We start from the raw sequence: 18943 nt of genomic DNA on the forward strand, positions 1-18943 counted from the left end.
TAGTTAAACAATTAATAAAAGTTTTAATTAAATAACATCGATTTTTTTAAATTTATTGTTTAAATAAATTTTTTTAAAAAATTTATTACATCACATTTTTGTTTTCAATTTGAAATCTGAATTTTAAATTTGCATTTGAGTACGAATTCTTCAAAATCTAAATACGTGATCACCTTGATCACCTTGATCATAAACAACCTTAAAACTACAAACAACAAAAAAACAGGTAACAATGATCCAAAATGACAATAGTTTTTGCTTTTTTACACAATAAAACTGAATTTAAATTTAATTTAAACAAATACGTTTCGTTTCATATGTGTATTATATAAAACCGGATTTTAAAGATCTTGAAGTTAGTCAAATGTATTCGAGAGTTAAAATTAGATAATTGATCTTCTTTGAATTTTGAAAGTGAAAAGCTTATTTCTAAATAATAGAAAGTAATTAGAAGTTGTACTTGTAGTTTAAAAATGTAAATTTGTTTAAGACTAAAAAAATAACAACCATGAAGAGTGATCTGCACAAAATTAGATGATCCCATTTCCTACACACACACACACACGATCGTTAATGAAGTTTGCTAAACCATTTGCAAATTGATCTTAAAAAGTATTACATTCCTTTCACCTAAATCTTAAGCCGAGAGAGCATAGGTTAACATGATTCAATAGTTTTGGGTTTATGGTTAAAAGAAATTCTTAATTAAAATTTCCCTAAAATTAAATTTTTAACTCATAATTTTTAAACATAATTTTATGACGCGCACTTAAATTAGTTTATGGCAATTTTATGACAATATACACAGATACATATGTACATATGTATGTAAATGTATAAGCATATAAATAATGGTCAATAAACTTATAACTATTTCAAAGCCCACAACATCTTAGCTGAAACACTACGCACAGTGGTATAGGAAAAAAAAAGAGGGAAATAATTCGGTAACTTCTAAACGGTTAATCCGATTTTAATGAAATTTGGTGTGCACAAAGAGGAGGTGTTGTCGAGTTTAGGTTTTGAATTTGGACCTTATAGGCCAACCAGGGGCCCGGCGGGGGGTCATCAAATTAGGACACCTCGGCTATGTTAAATTTTTAAAACGATCCTATTTCTTCATTTGAGTTCCGATTTAAAAAAAATTTCGTATATAGAATCTCCTCATCGAGCACTATAAAAAATTATCTCTTATAGTTTAGGAGATATTCGCATTTGAATATTAAAATTTTAAAATTTTTACCGTCCTTACTTTAGTTTTTTTGATAATAGCAGGTCCAAATATTTCCGATTTTCGCCATTTTTTTTATTTGCTTAACAACAAGTTTATATACCAAGCAGTGAAAGAATTATGTAAAAATCATGACTGAGTCCAAAGTTATAGGCATTTAAATTTAAAAAATTAAAAAAAGGCGATTTTTTGTCATTTTTTTGGGAAAAAAGTATCTTTTTCTTTTTAAGTTATCTAAAAAGTTTCTAAGAAGATGTATATAGAATTTACACTTTTTGGAAAGCTGACTTTACATAAAATACGATAAATGAAACAAAACCTAAAAATTTTTGATACCGAGGGGACCAGGTCCATCCAAAAAAACCCTATTTTTTATGGAAAATTAAATTTTGAGCAAAAATTCTCAAATCGCATAGTCGATATCAAATTATAGTGACCTGTTTTATATGACCCAATAAGTTCTTAATCATTTTGTAACGGGTTTCGATAACCCCGCCCCTGGTATGGATATAATAGGCAAAAAACCAAAAAATCCCATTTTTGGGATTTTTTAAAACTTTTTTGGGAATTCCGGGATTTCTAATAAGAAAATTCGAAATTTTTATTTAATTTTGGATTTTGAGTAAAAAAATCTACCTAACTGTAAAATTTCATCAAAAAATATTCATAAATAAAATTTTTATTGCAATTTGAAAAATTTGTATCTTCGCAAAAACTGAATAAAAAACATTTTTTAATTTTTTTTAAAAAAAGTATTCCGCGAATTTTTTAATTTTCAAAAATTATATACAGTTTTGAAAAATAGACAAAATTACCTTTCCATTGATATATAACATGCCTACCTAATGTTTTTTAAGTGACAAATTAATTAGGGAAAACTCAACATCTTTTAGAAAATTTACCTAGCACTATTATTTTCATCCATATATGTAACAAATTTAAGAGTTAACCTTAATTTTTTTTTTAATTTTCAAAAATTATATACAGTTTTGAAAAATAGACAAAATTACCTTTCCATTGATATATAACATGCCTACCTAATGTTTTTTAAGTGACAAATTAATTAGGGAAAACTCAACATCTTTTAGAAAATTTACCTAGCACTATTATTTTCATCCATATATGTAACAAATTTAAGAGTTAACCTTATGGATGAAAATAATAGTGCTAGGCAAATTTTCTAAAAGATGTTGAGTTTTCCCTAATTAATTTGTCACTTAAAAAACATTAGGTAGGCATGTTATATATCAATGGAAAGGTAATTTTGTCTATTTTTCAAAACTGTATATAATTTTTGAAAATTAAAAAATTCGCGGAATACTTTTTTTAAAAAAAATTAAAAAATGTTTTTTATTCAGTTTTTGCGAAGATACAAATTTTTCAAATTGCAATAAAAATTTTATTTATGAATATTTTTTGATGAAATTTTACAGTTAGGTAGATTTTTTTACTCAAAATCCAAAATTAAATAAAAATTTCGAATTTTCTTATTAGAAATCCCGGAATTCCCAAAAAAGTTTTAAAAAATCCCAAAAATGGGATTTTTTGGTTTTTTGCCTATTATATCCATACCAGGGGCGGGGTTATCGAAACCCGTTACAAAATGATTAAGAACTTATTGGGTCATATAAAACAGGTCACTATAATTTGATATCGACTATGCGATTTGAGAATTTTTGCTCAAAATTTAATTTTCCATAAAAAATAGGGTTTTTTTGGATGGACCTGGTCCCCTCGGTATCAAAAATTTTTAGGTTTTGTTTCATTTATCGTATTTTATGTAAAGTCAGCTTTCCAAAAAGTATAAATTCTATATACATCTTCTTAGAAACTTTTTAGATAACTTAAAAAGAAAAAGATACTTTTTTCCCAAAAAATGACAAAAAATCGCCTTTTTTTAATTTTTTAAATTTAAATGCCTATAACTTTGGACTCAGTCATGATTTTTACATAATTCTTTCACTGCTTGGTATATAAACTTGTTGTTAATGGCGAAAATCGGAAATATTTGGACCTGCTATTATCAAAAAAACTAAAGTAAGGACGGTAAAAATTTTAAAATTTTAATATTCAAATGCGAATATCTCCTAAACTATAAGAGATAATTTACTGCTACGACGACATTTTTTATAGTGCTCGATGAGGAGATTCTATATACGAAATTTTTTTTAAATCGGAACTCAAATGAAGAAATAGGATCGTTTTAAAAATTTAACATAGCCGAGGTGTCCTAATTTGAGGACCCCCCGCCGGGCCCCTGGTTGGCCTATAAGGTCCAAATTCAAAACCTAAACTCGACAACACCTCCTCTTTGTGCATACCAAATTTCATTAAAATCGGATTAACCGTTTAGAAGTTACCGAATTATTTCCCTCTTTTTTTTTTCCTATACCACTGTGCTACGTTCACTTCATAACGGCCGGCCGGCCGGCCACAGCATAGATGCCATTTTTTCATCGAAAAAATCGTATTTTCTCTCACTTTTTTTGCACTAAATGAAGTTTTTTCTAAAGTCCACAATTGTTGGCAAAATGATGTTGTGTTGTTGGACAAGAGGCGTGAGTGAAGGAACATACTTCCATACATAAGCAAAAATAAAAATATGTGGTCATCTGGACGCCAAAAATAAAGTCCATATTAAAGAACTGGTTTCATATATTTGTTTAGCACATGTTGGCCACGATCAAAAGATTTTTATTGCCAACAATGAAAAAAAGCAGTAAACATATTAAAAGAAATATTTTACATATTCTGGTATTTGAGAACGAGGGTGGCCAGAGAAGTTTCTTGAGAATTAAAAGAAACTTAACAACAACTATACTTAAACGAACTTCTAGATAGATGGCCTGGCAATGCCAGGCTGGCATATAGAATAGATTTTAAACTGGACCATAAACTAAACCAGACTATAGACTAGACTATGGACAAACCTATAAATCGACTATAGACCAGAATATGAACTAGGCTAATAGCCTAGACTATAGACTAGACTTTAGACTGGACCATAGACCAAACTATAAACTAGACAAACTAACGAGACCTGCACTAGAACTGAACTAGAACTGAACTAGAACTGAACTAGAACTGAACTAGAACTGAACTAGAACTGAACTAGAACTGAACTAGAACTGAACTAGAACTGAACTGAAGTAGAACTGAACTAGAACTGAACTAGAACTGAACTAGAACTGACCTAGAACTGAACTAGAACTGAACTAGAACTGAACAAGAACTGAACTAGAACTGAACTATAACTGAACTAGAACTGAACTAGAACTGAACTAGAACTGAACTAGACTGAACTAGAACTGAACTAGAACTGAACTAGAACTGAACTAGAACTGAACTAGAACTGAACTAGAACTGAACTAGAACTGAACTAGAACTGAACTAGAAACTGAACTAGAACTGACTAGAACTGACTAACTGAACTAGAACTGAACTAGGAACTGAACTAGAACTGAAACTAGAACTGAACTAGAACTGAACTAGAACTGAACTAGAACTGAACTAGAACTGAACTAAGAACTGAACTAGAAACTGAACTAGAACTGAACTAGAACTGAACTAGAACTGAACTAGAACTGAACTAGAAACTGAACTAGAACTGAACTAGAACTGAACTAGAACTGAACTAGAACTGAACTAGAACTGAACTAGAACTGAACTAGAACTGAACTAGAACTGAACTAGAACTGAACTAGAACTGAACTAGAACTGAACTAGAACTGAACTAGAACTGAACTAGAACTGAACTAGAACTGAACTAGAACTGAACTAGAACTGAACTAGAACTGAACTAGAACTGAACTAGAACTGAACTAGAACTGAACTAGAACTGAACTAGAACTGAACTAGAACTGAACTAGAACTGAACTAGAACTGAACTAGAACTGAACTAGAACTGAACTAGAACTGAACTAGAACTGAACTAGAACTGAACTAGAACTGAACTAGAACTGAACTAGAACTGAACTAGAACTGAACTAGAACTGAACTAGAACTGAACTAGAACTGAACTAGAACTGAACTAGAACTGAACTAGAACTGAACTAGAACTGAACTAGAACTGAACTAGAACTGAACTAGAACTGAACTAGAACTGAACTAGAACTGAACTAGAACTGAACTAGAACTGAACTAGAACTGAACTAGAACTGAACTAGAACTGAACTAGAACTGAACTAGAACTGAACTAGAACTGAACTAGAACTGAACTAGAACTGAACTAGAACTGAACTAGAACTGAACTAGAACTGAACTAGAACAGAACTAGAAATGAACTAGAACTGAACGAGAACTGAACTAGAACTGACTAGAAACTGAACTAGAACTGAACTAGAACTGAACTAGAAGAACTAGAAGAAAACTAGAACTGAACTAGAACTGAACTAGAACTGAACTAGAACTGAACTAGAACTGAACTAGAACTGAAAGAGAACTGAACTAGAACTGAACTAGAACTGAACTAGAACTGAACTGGAACTGAACTAGAAGTGAGCTTGGACTGAACTAGAACGGAAAAGTAGTAGAACTGAAGTAGGACTGAACTGGAACTGAATTAGAACTGAACTAACGACAAACGACAACAACGAACTAACTAACTAACTAACGAACTAACAACGAACTAACTAACTAACGAACTAACAACTAACTAACTAACTAACTAACTAAGAACGAACTAACGAATAACGAACTAACTAAACGAACGAACGAACTAACTAACTAACTAACAAACTTAACTAACTAACTAACTAACTAACTAACTAACTAACTAACTAACTAACTAACTAACTAACTAACTAACTCTTAATAAAAAGCCGATTTTAGAAATACGATTTTTCATTCAAAATTCTCATTAAAACACCCAATTTTTATTAAACATCACATCATTAGTAGTACTTTTTTCAGTACAAATACGATTTTCCATTAAATGCTTCTTCCATGTGCTTTTACCATAAATTTTCCATTTAACCCTCGTATATTTGTAAAAAAAATCATGTTTATAAAACATTTTAAATTTTGATATGCCTGTTCTTTTTGTGTAGGTGTGTTTCAATGTAGATATAATATAGACTTAATTTTTTTTTTTTTTTTTTGCAAATTTAAATTTATGTCGTTGTTATTTTGCCGGCCGGTAATATTTGTCTTTTTGCCACAAATATAAACCGGAATTTTTTTCCATTCCCGGCCTTTTTTATTTGGAAGAAGAATAAAATCATAAAAATTTTACCAAGAATTGTGGCTAAATATTTGAAAGTAATTAAAAACTTGTTATAAAAAAGTGGGTAGTAACGTAATTAAATTTTAACAAAATTTCCATAAAAATTATTAAAACAAAAAATTGCAAATTTTAAATCGGATGGTTTAAAAAAACTTAATGGCGCTCCTTTTGTTAAACATTTTGTCGCAAATTTAAAGAAAACGTAATTCTGACTTTTGGTCCATTTAAATAAAATTTTGACAATTTTTTTACCTATAAAATATTCTTAGCATTTTAACGTCAAAAGGAAAACATAAATTAAAAATTCTTTTAGATAATGTGCTAAAAAATTTCATTTCATGTATAAAATATATTTGTACGTAATATTTTGTAATGTGAATAATTTCTATAAAAATATTTTATGGCTATTTTTGCAAATATTTAAAAATACATTTTTAAATAAACAATTTCTATTTTCATTATATTTGGAATGAAAAAATCTGAACAAATGGACATTAATTTGTTGATGGGTTATATGAATCATATTTTATAAATATTTACAAAAAATATAATGAAAAATTGCACAAAAAATTAAATCCAAACAAATGGTTATTAAAAATAATTTTTGTTTATTTTAAATGAATTACGTCAAAAATGTATCTGTCTATCTGAGAAAAAAATATATAAAATGGCTAAATATAAGATATTGTGAACAGTCATAGCTATATTTTCTCTTGGTGTTCCATAATAGGAATTCTTCAATAAATTAACCCAGAAATTATTTAGGTTAATACTTTCAAAATGCATTCTGTATGTTATTCGCATGATCGGGGACAGTTTTTCGGTGCAAATTGATTGATTAACTGAACAACAACTGAACTAGAACAGAACTAGAACAGAATTGAATTGAACAGAACTAGAACAGAAAAGAACAGAACTAGAACAGAACAGAACAGAACAGAACTAGAACAGAACTAGAACAGAACTAGAACAGAACTAGAACAGAACTAGAACAGAACTAGAACAGAACTAGAACTGAACTAGAACTGAACTAGAACTGAACTAGAACTGAACTAGAACTGAACTAGAACTGAACTAGAACTGAACTAGAACTGAACTAGAACTGAACTAGAACTGAACTAGAACTGAACTAGAACTGAACTAGAACAGAACTAGAACAGAACTAGAACAGAACTAAAACAGAACTAGAACAGAACTAGAACTGAACTAGAACTGAACTAGAACTGAACTAGAACAGAACTAGAACAGAACAAGAACAGATCTAGAACAGATCTAGAACAGAACTAGAACAGAACTAGAACAGAACTAGAACAGAACTAGAACTGAACTAGAACTGAACTAGAACTGAACTAGAACTGAACTAGAACTGAACTAGAACTGAACTAGAACTGAACTAGAACTAGAACTGAACTAGAACTGAACTAGAACTGAACTAGAACTGAACTAGAACTGAACTAGAACTGAACTAGAACTGAACTAGAACTGAACTAGAACTGAACTAGAACTGAACTAGAACTGAACTAGAACTGAACTAGAACTGAACTAGAACTGAACTAGAACTGAACTAGAACTGAACTAGAACTGAACTAGAACTGAACTAGACTAACTGAACTAGAACTGAACTAGAACTGAACTAGAACTGAACTAGAACTGAACTAGAACTGAACTAGAACTGAACTAGAACTGAACTAGAACTGAACTAGAACTGAACTAGAACTGAACTAGAACTGAACTAGCATGAACTAGAACTGAACTAGAACTGAACGAACTGAACTAGAACTGAACTAGAACTGAACTAGAACTGAACTAGAACTGAACTAGAACTGAACTAGAACTGAACTAGAACTGAACTAGAACTGAACTAGAACTGAACTAGAACTGAACTAGAACTGAACTAGAATGAACTAGAACTGAACTAGAACTGAACTAGAACTGAACTAGAACTGAACTAGAACTGAACTAGAACTGAACTAGAACTGAACTAGAACTGAACTAGAACTGAACTAGAACTGAACTAGAACTGAACTAGAACTGAACTAGAGAACTAGAACTGAACTAGAACTGAAACTAGAACTAGAACTGAACTAGAACTGAAACTAGAACTGAACTAGAACTGAACTAGAACTGAACTAGAACTGAACTAGAACTGAACTAGAACTGAACTAGAACTGAACTAGAACTGAACTAGAACTGAACAAGAACTGAACTAGAACTGAACTAGAACTGAACTAGAACTGAACTAGAACTGAACTAGAACTGAACTAGAACTGAACTAGAACTGAACTAGAACTGAACTAGAACTGAACTAGAACTGAACTAGAACTGAACTAGAACTGAACTAGAACTGAACTAGAACTGAACTAGAACTGAACTAGAACTGAACTAGAACTGAACTAGAACTGAACTAGAACTGAACTAGAACTGAACTAGAACTGAACTAGAACTGAACTAGAACTGAACTGAACTAGAACTGAACTAGCAACTGAACTACAACTGAACTACAACTGAACTAGAACTGAACTAGAACTGAACTAGAACTGAACTACAACTGAACTACAACTGACTACAACTGACTACAACTGAACTAAAACTGACACTAGAACTGAACTAGAACTGAACTAAACTGAACTAGAACTGAACTAGAACTGAACTAGAACTGAATAGAACTGAACTAGGAACTGAACTAGGAACTGAACTAGAACTGAACTAGAACTGAACTAGAACTGAACTAGAACTGAACTAGAACTGAACTAGAACTGAACTAGAAACTAGAAACTAGGAACTGAACTAGAACTGAACTAGAACTGAACTAGAACTGAACTAGAACTGAACTAGAACTGAACTAGAACTGAACTACTGAATAGAACTGAACTAGAACTGACTAGAACTGAACTCAGAACTGAACTAGAAACTGAACTAGAAACAGAATGAACTAGACTGAACTAGAACTGAACTAGAACTGACCTAGAACTGAACTAGAACTGAACTAGAACTGAAGAACTCGAAGAACTGAACTAGAAACTGAAACTAGAACTGACTAGAAAAAACTGACTAGAACTGAACTAGAAACTGAACTAGAACTGAACTAACTGAACTAGAACTGAACTAGAACTGAACTAGAACTGAACTAGAACTGAACTAGAACTGAACTAGAACTGAACTAGAACTGAACTAGAACTTGAACTAGTAATGAACTAGAACTGAACTAGAACTGAACGTAGAACTGAACTAGAACTGAACTAGAACTGAACTAGAACTGAACTAGAAACTGAACTAGAACTGAACTAGAACTGAACTAGAACTGAACTAGAACTGAACTAGAACTGAACTAGACTGACTAGAACTACTAGAACTGAACTAGAACTGAACTAGAACTGAACTAGAACTGAACTAGAACTGAACTAGAACTGAACTAGAACTGAACTAGAACTGAACTAGAACTGAACTAGAACTAAAACAGAACTAGAACTAAACTAGAACTGAACTTGGTCCAGCCTAGATCTGATCCGTCAATTGGTTGCATAAGAAATCAGCCAACTTTGCCATTTTAATAAAAAAAATTATACATTTGTATAAATGTTCAACTTAAAGAATTGCAATAAAAAAAAAATTAAATTTGATTTTATGTAAATAATTATGACTCCAACCTGTATTTGTAACTTATGCCACTATAAATTTACTTACCTTCAAGAGGTATGAATTAATCCAATTAGTGAATGTTTTCTTTTGAACACGTTCTTGCTCCTCTGTAAAGAAAGAAAGCAAAAAACACAAAATTAATAACATACAAAATTAGATACATTTTATAAAATTTATTAATAAAAATTACTTTTTATAAAGAAATATTTCAAAAAGTAATGTTCAGTTTTAAAAGTATTCAAATTTTTTTGGTTCAAAGCAATCAAATTCCTATGTGTAAACCACTAATGGAGGAGGGCCGCACGTTGTATGTTTATGGCTAATTAAAATACTAAAACAACAATTACACAACTTTTTCTTTCAAACAATTTGCCAATTAAATGTAAAGTTTATAGAAAACAAAAAAAAAAAAACAACAAAAATTTCAAATACGAAAAAAAACTAGATAGAAAGGTACCTTAGGAGGGCTCCAAAAATGTTAACGATTAAAGAGAAATGGTGTTAATTAACCGATAGATTTATTAATCTAAGATTTACACAAAGACAAGTTTAATGTTGATTACTGCTTACCGCCAGCATTACTCAGAATGAGTCTTATAATAACTTACTTGTTATACTATATAACTTTTGATAACTAGAGGGATCATAAACTCGATTTTTTCGACACCCTCCTAATGTCTTAGTATCTGCACTACTAGCTGATGTGAGTTAAAATGTTGATGAAGTGAATACGTTAACAACTACATAATAGTATTACAACAAAAAAAACAACAACAACAACCACATCAATATTATAACATTTACATAAATTTTTTCATATAATTATGTGCGTCTGATTGTGATAATGTTTATAATTATTTACTATATTTAAACTCGTCGTAATTATTGTAATAAACAAAAGAAAAACAACAAAAACATTGGTAAACCCAATAGCGGAACCGCTACAACAAATTATGGGTTTTGTTCTTTGGCGTTCGTTTAACAAAATGTATTGCTTGTTTTTTTTTCTGCTATATTTTACATATTTTTAATTGTTTAAATAAATTTGTTGTTATAAATGTTATAGAGGACGCTATACACGTCACACATTTAATGTTTGCGTAGAAGAAAAAGAAAAATTAATGAACATAAACGTGTTTACCTCATATATTGTGATCATAAACATAGAATGAATGAAAATTTCTTTTGCACACACACTCACAGAATGGGCAATTTTCCAAAAAAAAAAACTCAAGTATTATTTTGTTAAAAACAATAAAGAAAATTATAATTTATGAACACATATGGTTTTCAAACACCCCCGATAAATGAAAGAATATCAAATGTATTGCAATAAAAAATTTTATTTATTTCGTGTTTTATACTCTGGAGAGAAAAAAACTTTAAAATGACAAAACAGCTCAACTTCATTGTTCGAAAATCGATTGATTTAAAAGCGATCATCGAAAATCCCAAATCTTATAGAAAGAGGATTTTGTAAAAAATCTCTAAAGACTAGACTAGACTATAGACTAGACTATAAACTAGACTATAAACTAAACTATAAACTAGACTATAAACTAGACTATAGACTAGACTATAGACTAGACTATAAACTGGACTGTAGACTAGATTATAGACCAGACTATAGACTAGACTATAGACTAGAGTATAGACTAGACTATAGACTAGACTATAGACCAGACTATAGACTAGACTATAGACTAGACTATAGACTAGACTATAGACTAGACTATAGACTAGACTATAGACTAGACTATAGACTAGTCTATAGAATAGTCTATAGACTAGACTATAGACTAGACTATAGACTAGACTATAGACTAGACTATAGACTAGACTATAGACTAGACTATAGACTAGTCTATAGAATAGTCTATAGACTAGACTATAGACTAGACTATAGACCAGACTATAGACTAGACTATAGACTAGACTATAGACCAGACTATAGACTAGACTATCGACCAAACTATAGACCAGACTATAGACTAGACTAGACTATAAACTGGACTGTAGACAACACTATAGACTAGACTATAGACTAGAGTAGAGACTAGACTATAGACTAGAGTAGAGACTAGACTATTAACTAGACCATAGAATAGACCATAGACTAGACTATAACCAAACTATAGACCAGACTAGACTACAGACTAGACTAAAGACCAGACTATAGGCAAGACTATAGACTAGACTATAGACTAGACTATAGACTAGACTATAGACTAGACTATAGACTAGACTATAGACTAGACTATAGACTAGACTATAGACTAGACTATAGACCAGACTATAGACTAGACTATAGACTAGACTATAGACTAGACTATAGACTAGACTATAGACTAGACTATAGACTAGACTATATACTAGACTGTAGACTAGACTAGAGACTAGACTATAGACTAGACTACAGACTAGACTATAGACTAGACTATAGACTAGACTATAGACTAGACTATAGACTAGACTATAGACTAGACTATAGACTAGACTATAGACTAGACTATAGACTAGACTATAGACTAGACTATAGACTAGACTATAGACTAGACTATAGACTAGACTATAGACTAGACTATAGACTAGACTATAGACTAGACTATAGACTAGACTATAGACTAGACTATAGACTAGACTATAGACTAGACTATAGACTAGACTATAGACTAGACTATAGACTAGACTATAGACTAGACTATAGACTAGACTATAGACTAGACTATAGACTAGACTATAGACTAGACTATAGACTAGACTATAGACTAGACTATAGACTAGACTATAGACTAGACTATAGACTAGACTATAGACTAGACTATAGACTAGACTATAGACTAGACTATAGACTAGACTATAGACTAGACTATAGACTAGACTATAGACTACTATAGACTAGACTATAGACAGACTATAGACTAGACTATAGACCTAGACTATAGACCAGACTATAGACTAGACTATAGACCAGACTATAGACCAGACTATAGACTAGACTATAGACTAGACTATAGACTAGACTATAGACTAGACTATAGACTAGACTATAGACTAGACTATAGACTAGACTATAGACTAGACTATAGACTAGACTAGACTAGACTATAGACTAGACTATAGACTAGACTATAGACTAGACTATAGACTAGACTATAGACTAGACTATAGACTTGACTATAGACTAGACTATAGACTAGACTATAGACTAGACTATAGACTAGACTATAGACTAGACTATAGACTAGACTATAGACTAGACTATAGACTAGACTATAGACTAGACTATAGACTAGACTATAGACTAGACTATAGACTAGACTATAGACTAGACTATAGACTAGACTATAGACTAGACTATAGACTAGACTATAGACTAGACTATAGACCAGACTATAGACTAGACTATAAACTAGACTATAGACTAGGCTATAGACTAGACTATAAACTAGACTATAGACTAGACTATAGACTAGACTATAGACTAGACTATAGACTAGACCATATACTAGACTATAGATTAGACTAAATCTGGATAATAATAATAATTTAATAATATTTTTTTTTATAATTAAAAGGAAAGTCTACAAGTGCTGCCCCCTATATGAGATACTTATCTATCGACCTATCAGCTATTCTATCTATTCATTAATGTCCGTTTTCAAGGTTATTATAAAAAGCATTTCCCCTCCTCTTATAGCACATACAAATTATTTCAGTTAATTATTTATTATAATTATTTTTGATGTACATATTTAAACAAAAAAAATGTCTCTTTTGGTTTAAAACAAAATTTAGTTCAAGGTTTTAAAAGCAAAAACATTGACGCCATTAATATAGTATTTGACAGTTTTAGATCAGTTGTCTTCTTTTTTAATTTTTGTTAAAAAGAAAATATTAATTTTAATTTGCAATTCTTGCCAATATGTAATTTTTTTTTTATTTATTAGCATTTAGACTAAATATATTTTGACTGCTAATGACAGGTTTGAGAAAAAAAAAATTTCACATTTTCGAAAATAAATTGTGTACTTGATTTTCACTTAAAAACTGGCACAATGTTAAGTATTTTTTTGTGAAAAAGATTAAGCACCTCATATAACACACATTGACCCTATACAAGGCCAAAATTTCAAATTTCGCAAATTTTATTTTTTATTTTTCACACAAATATTTTTGAAAAAGACAATGATCGAGTAAATTCAAAAAAAAATGTTAAACATATGTTCTGATCAAATTTAATGAACATTAAATTAAAATATTATTTATTATAGTTTATACACATATTAATGATCATTATAAGGGGATTGTGAACATCATTATGAAGATAATAAATAACAAAAATAAAATCGCCTACTAAAACTACAAATATGTTTTGAAAACATGTATAGAATAATGCTGCCAGATCAAAGTAAATTTTTTTAATGAAGTGTGAAAAAATATTAATATTGAAAATATTAATAAATTTTTGAAGATTATAACGATGATAAATTTTAATGGATAATCTCTATATTTATTTATGAAGCGTAAAAGTTTAAACTTATTTTTATATAAAAAAACATGCTGGCAACTCTTATTCATAAGAATCAAATCATCCCTGCACTCACTCACTCGCAGCATGTTTCTCAACCCACTCATATTTAATAGAAAATTTATTATCTTATAGTAGTTTTTAAAAGAAAATGCGTGTGCCACAAAATTTTATTTAAAAATAGACTTGAGTTGAGTTGTTTGTATGAAAGTAAAAAAAAAGAAATATTCTTCTGGAATAAATATGTTCTGGAAATTGCTTAAAAATAAATTTTTTTCAAATCAAGAGTGTCGAAAATACACAAATTTTTTTTATGAATATTAATTGTGTGTAAATAATTGTTTTAAATGGAAAAGTAAATACTATATTAATTAAATATCAATATAAGTAAATAGCTTTCAAATGATAAACGCATTAACTTGAAATGAGAACAAGCGTATTTGAATTAAGTACGTTAGCACTCGATTTATAACGAAAATGTAATTTTTGTAAAGTTGAGCACACATAAACAGATAGGCCATCTAATGGGTTATTCTGAGTCAAAGAGGGGCCTTTACAAAAACATATTCATGAAATCTTTAATGTATAATAATTACATCAATTGTTAGCACACAAATTCTAACTTAATCTACTAAGTAAATACTTGAATAGAAATTCGAAACCAAATTCAATGTTTATTGCGGTATTACAGATGTTTGTGATTGTTTTATATTTCAAATATATTCAGATTGAAGATGGCGTCAACATTACTTCTATAGATGGAAGTTGTCTAGACTACCTTGCCAAATTGGTTTCTATTTAGTAAGTGTGGCTCAGCTAAGCAGCAATAACGAACAGCAATAGATAATATGTACATGAAGTTTTTTTGTTGATGGAAAACTTGACAAATTCAATAGATTTTTAACCGAACTAGGACTGAACTAGAACTAGAAGTGAACAAAAACTGAATAAGAACTGAACTAGAACTGAACTAGAACTGAACTAGAACTGAACTAGAACTGAACTAGAACTGAACTAGAACTGAACTAGAACTGAAGTAGAACTGAAGTAGAACTGAACTAGAACTGAACTAGAACTGAACTAGAACTGAACTAGAACTGAACTAGAACTGAACTAGAACTGAACTAGAACTGAACTAGAACTGAACTAGAACTGAACTAGAACTGAACTAGAACTGAACTAGAACTGAACTAGAACTGAACTAGAACTGAACTAGAACTGAACTAGAACTGAACTAGAACTGAACTAGAACTGAACTAGAACTGAACTAGAACTGAACTAGAACTGAACTAGAACTGAACTAGAACTGAACTAGAACTGAACTAGAACTGAACTAGAACTGAACTAGAACTGAACTAGAACTGAACTAGAACTGAACTAGAACTGAACTAGAACTGAACTAGAACTGAACTAGAACTGAACTAGAACTGAACTAGAACTGAACTAGAACTGAACTAGAACTGAACTAGAACTGAACTAGAACTGAACTAGAACTGAACTAGAACTGAACTAGAACTGAACTAGAACTGAACTAGAACTGAACTAGAACTGAACTAGAACTGAACTAGAACTGAACTAGAACTGAACTGAACTAGAACTGAACTAGAACTGAACTAGAACTGAACTAGAACTGAACTAGAACTGAAGTAGAACTGAAGTAGAACTGAACTAGAACTGAACTAGAACTGAACTAGAACTGAACTAGAACTGAACTAGAACTGAACTAGAACTGAACTAAAACTGAACTAGAACTGAACTAGAACTGAACTAGAACTGAACTAGAATTCAACTAGAACTGAACTAGAACCGAACTAGAACTGAACTAGAACTGAACTAGAACTGAACTAGAACTGAACTAGAACTGAACTAGAACTGAACTAGAACTGAACTAGAACTGAACTAGAACTGAACTAGAACTGAACTAGAACTGAACTAGAACTGAACTAGAACTGAACTAGAACTGAACTAGAACTGAACTAGAACTGAACTAGAACTGAACTAGAACTGAACTAGAACTGAACTAGAACTGAACTAGAACTGAACTAGAACTGAACTAGAACTGAACTAGAACTGAACTAGAACTGAACTAGAACTGAACTAGAACTGAACTAGAACTGAACTAGAACTGAACTAGAACTGAACTAGAACTGAACTAGAACTGAACTAGAACTGAACTAGAACTGAACTAGAACTGAACTAGAACTGAACTAGAACTGAACTAGAACTGAACTAGAACTGAACTAGAAACTGAACTAGAACTGAACTAGAACTGAACTAGACTAACACTGAACTAGAACTGAACTAGAACTGAACTAGAAACTGAACTAGAACTGAACTAGAACTGAACTAGAAACTGAACTAGAACTGACTAGAACTGAACTAGAACTGAAGTAGAACTGAAAGTAGAACTGAAGTAGAACTGAACTAGAACTGAAGTAAACTGATAGAACTAGAACTAGAACTAGAACAGAACTAGAACAGAACTAGAACAGAACTAGAACAGAACTAGAACAGAACTAGAACAGAACTAGAACAGAACTAGAACAGAACTAGAACAGAACTAGAAACAGAACTAGAACAGAACTAGACAGAACAGAACTAGAAGTGAACTAGAAGTGAACTAGAACTGAACTAGAACAGAACAGAACTAGAACAGAACTAGAACAGAACTAGAACAGAACTAGAACAGAACTAGAACAGAACTAGAACAGAACTAGAACAGAACTAGAACTGAACTAGAACAGAACTAGAACAGAACTAGAACAGAACTAGAACAGAACTAGAACAGAACTAGAACAGAACTAGAACAGAACTAGAACAGAACTAGAACAGAACTAGAACAGAACTAGAAACAGAACTAGAACAGAACTAGAACAGAACTAGAACAGAACTAGAACAGAACTAGAACAGAACTAGAACAGAACTAGAACAGAACTAGAACAGAACTAGAACAGAACTAGAACAGAACTAGAACAGAAACTAGAAAAGAGAACTAGAACAGAACTAGAACAGAACTAGAACAGAGCTAGAACAGAACTAGAACAGAACTAGAACTGAACCTAGAACTGAACTAGAACTGAACTAGAACTGAACCGAACTAGAACTGAACTAGAACTGAACTAGAACTGAACTAGAACTGAACTAGAACTGAACTAGAACTGAACTAGAACTGAACTAGAACTGAACTAGAACTGAACTAGAACTGAACTAGAACTGAACTAGAACTGAACTAGAACTGAACTAGAACTAGAACTGAACTAGAACTGAACTAGAACTGAACTGAACTAGAACTGAACTAGAACTGAACTAGAACTGAACTAGAACTGAACTGAACTAGAACTGAACTAGAACTGAACTAGAACTGAACTAGAACTGAACTGAACTAGAACTGAACTAGAACTGAACTAGAACTGAACTAGAACTGAACTAGAACTGAACTAGAACTGAACAAGAACTGAACTAGAACTGAACTAGAACTAAACTAGAACTGAAGTAGAGTTTAAGTTAATTGCTAGTTTGAAATTGTTTTATAATAAAAATAAATTAAATATCTTTGCAACAATGTCAGATATTTCAATTACACTGATTGAACAAATCGAGTCCATACTGTATTACCTATTAGATAAGAACTTTAAAATAGCAGTTAGTGTTAAGGTAAACAAATAAAATGTTGCTATTGCTAAGTGATTTTTAAAATAATATACATATTAACTTATTTCAATATTTGTTTACACTTTAATGAGTTTTCTTTTTTGCACATATTTATGACATAAGCTACTTATAGAAACCGATATCTATCAATAAAAGACTTGACACTACTAGGAAGAAATATTTTAAAGTTAAATTAACATTTAATTAACATGAAATTAAACAAAATTTTTGCAGAAATTAAACAAATTAAATTGGGGTATTTTAAATTGACTCCATAAAGAGGATGAAAACTTGTTTACCCTAGTAATTACTGGTAAGGGCGAGAGTAAAGAGTTAAATAAAGCATACATAAAACTATTAAGTGATTTTAACGCTTTCAAAACATTTAAAATTCATAATAGGCTTTTTGACTTGCCTATGTAAACATAATTACTAAATATATTTCCTCACCTGGCAGGGAGGGAGTGTTAAAATCTCGTATCGTCTGTGATACAACCTGCTTTGTACCTGCTACCACCACAAATGAGTTCATTCAAGCATGCGGTTTTTTATTTGTTTGTACGAATTATGTACAATAGAAATTATTTGTTTTTGTTATTTTTTTCTAAATATTTAAATATGTATGTTTGTATGTAGACCTGTGTAAGTATTTTATTTTTAATCTTTA

The 18943-nt window shown here is 30.8% G+C and overlaps 1 protein-coding gene across 1 annotated transcript in view; it reads right to left on the reverse strand.

Annotated features, from left to right (window-relative positions):
- LOC119609688 (nesprin-1-like) overlaps positions 1-18943 on the reverse strand; it is a gene marked incomplete at its 3' end in the record, with an annotated part of 65277 nt that overhangs the window by 26638 nt on the left and 19696 nt on the right. Inside the window, exon 2 of the mRNA XM_037964561.1 lies at positions 10140-10201. Coding sequence (XP_037820489.1) covers positions 10140-10201 — 62 coding nt within the window. The remainder of the gene's footprint in view (positions 1-10139; positions 10202-18943) is intronic.

Source organism: Lucilia sericata, unplaced genomic scaffold (assembly GCF_015586225.1).
Source record: "Lucilia sericata isolate MDLA Ls3-8-SP2 unplaced genomic scaffold, ASM1558622v1 Contig001036F_arrow, whole genome shotgun sequence".
NCBI lineage: Eukaryota > Metazoa > Arthropoda > Insecta > Diptera > Calliphoridae > Lucilia > Lucilia sericata.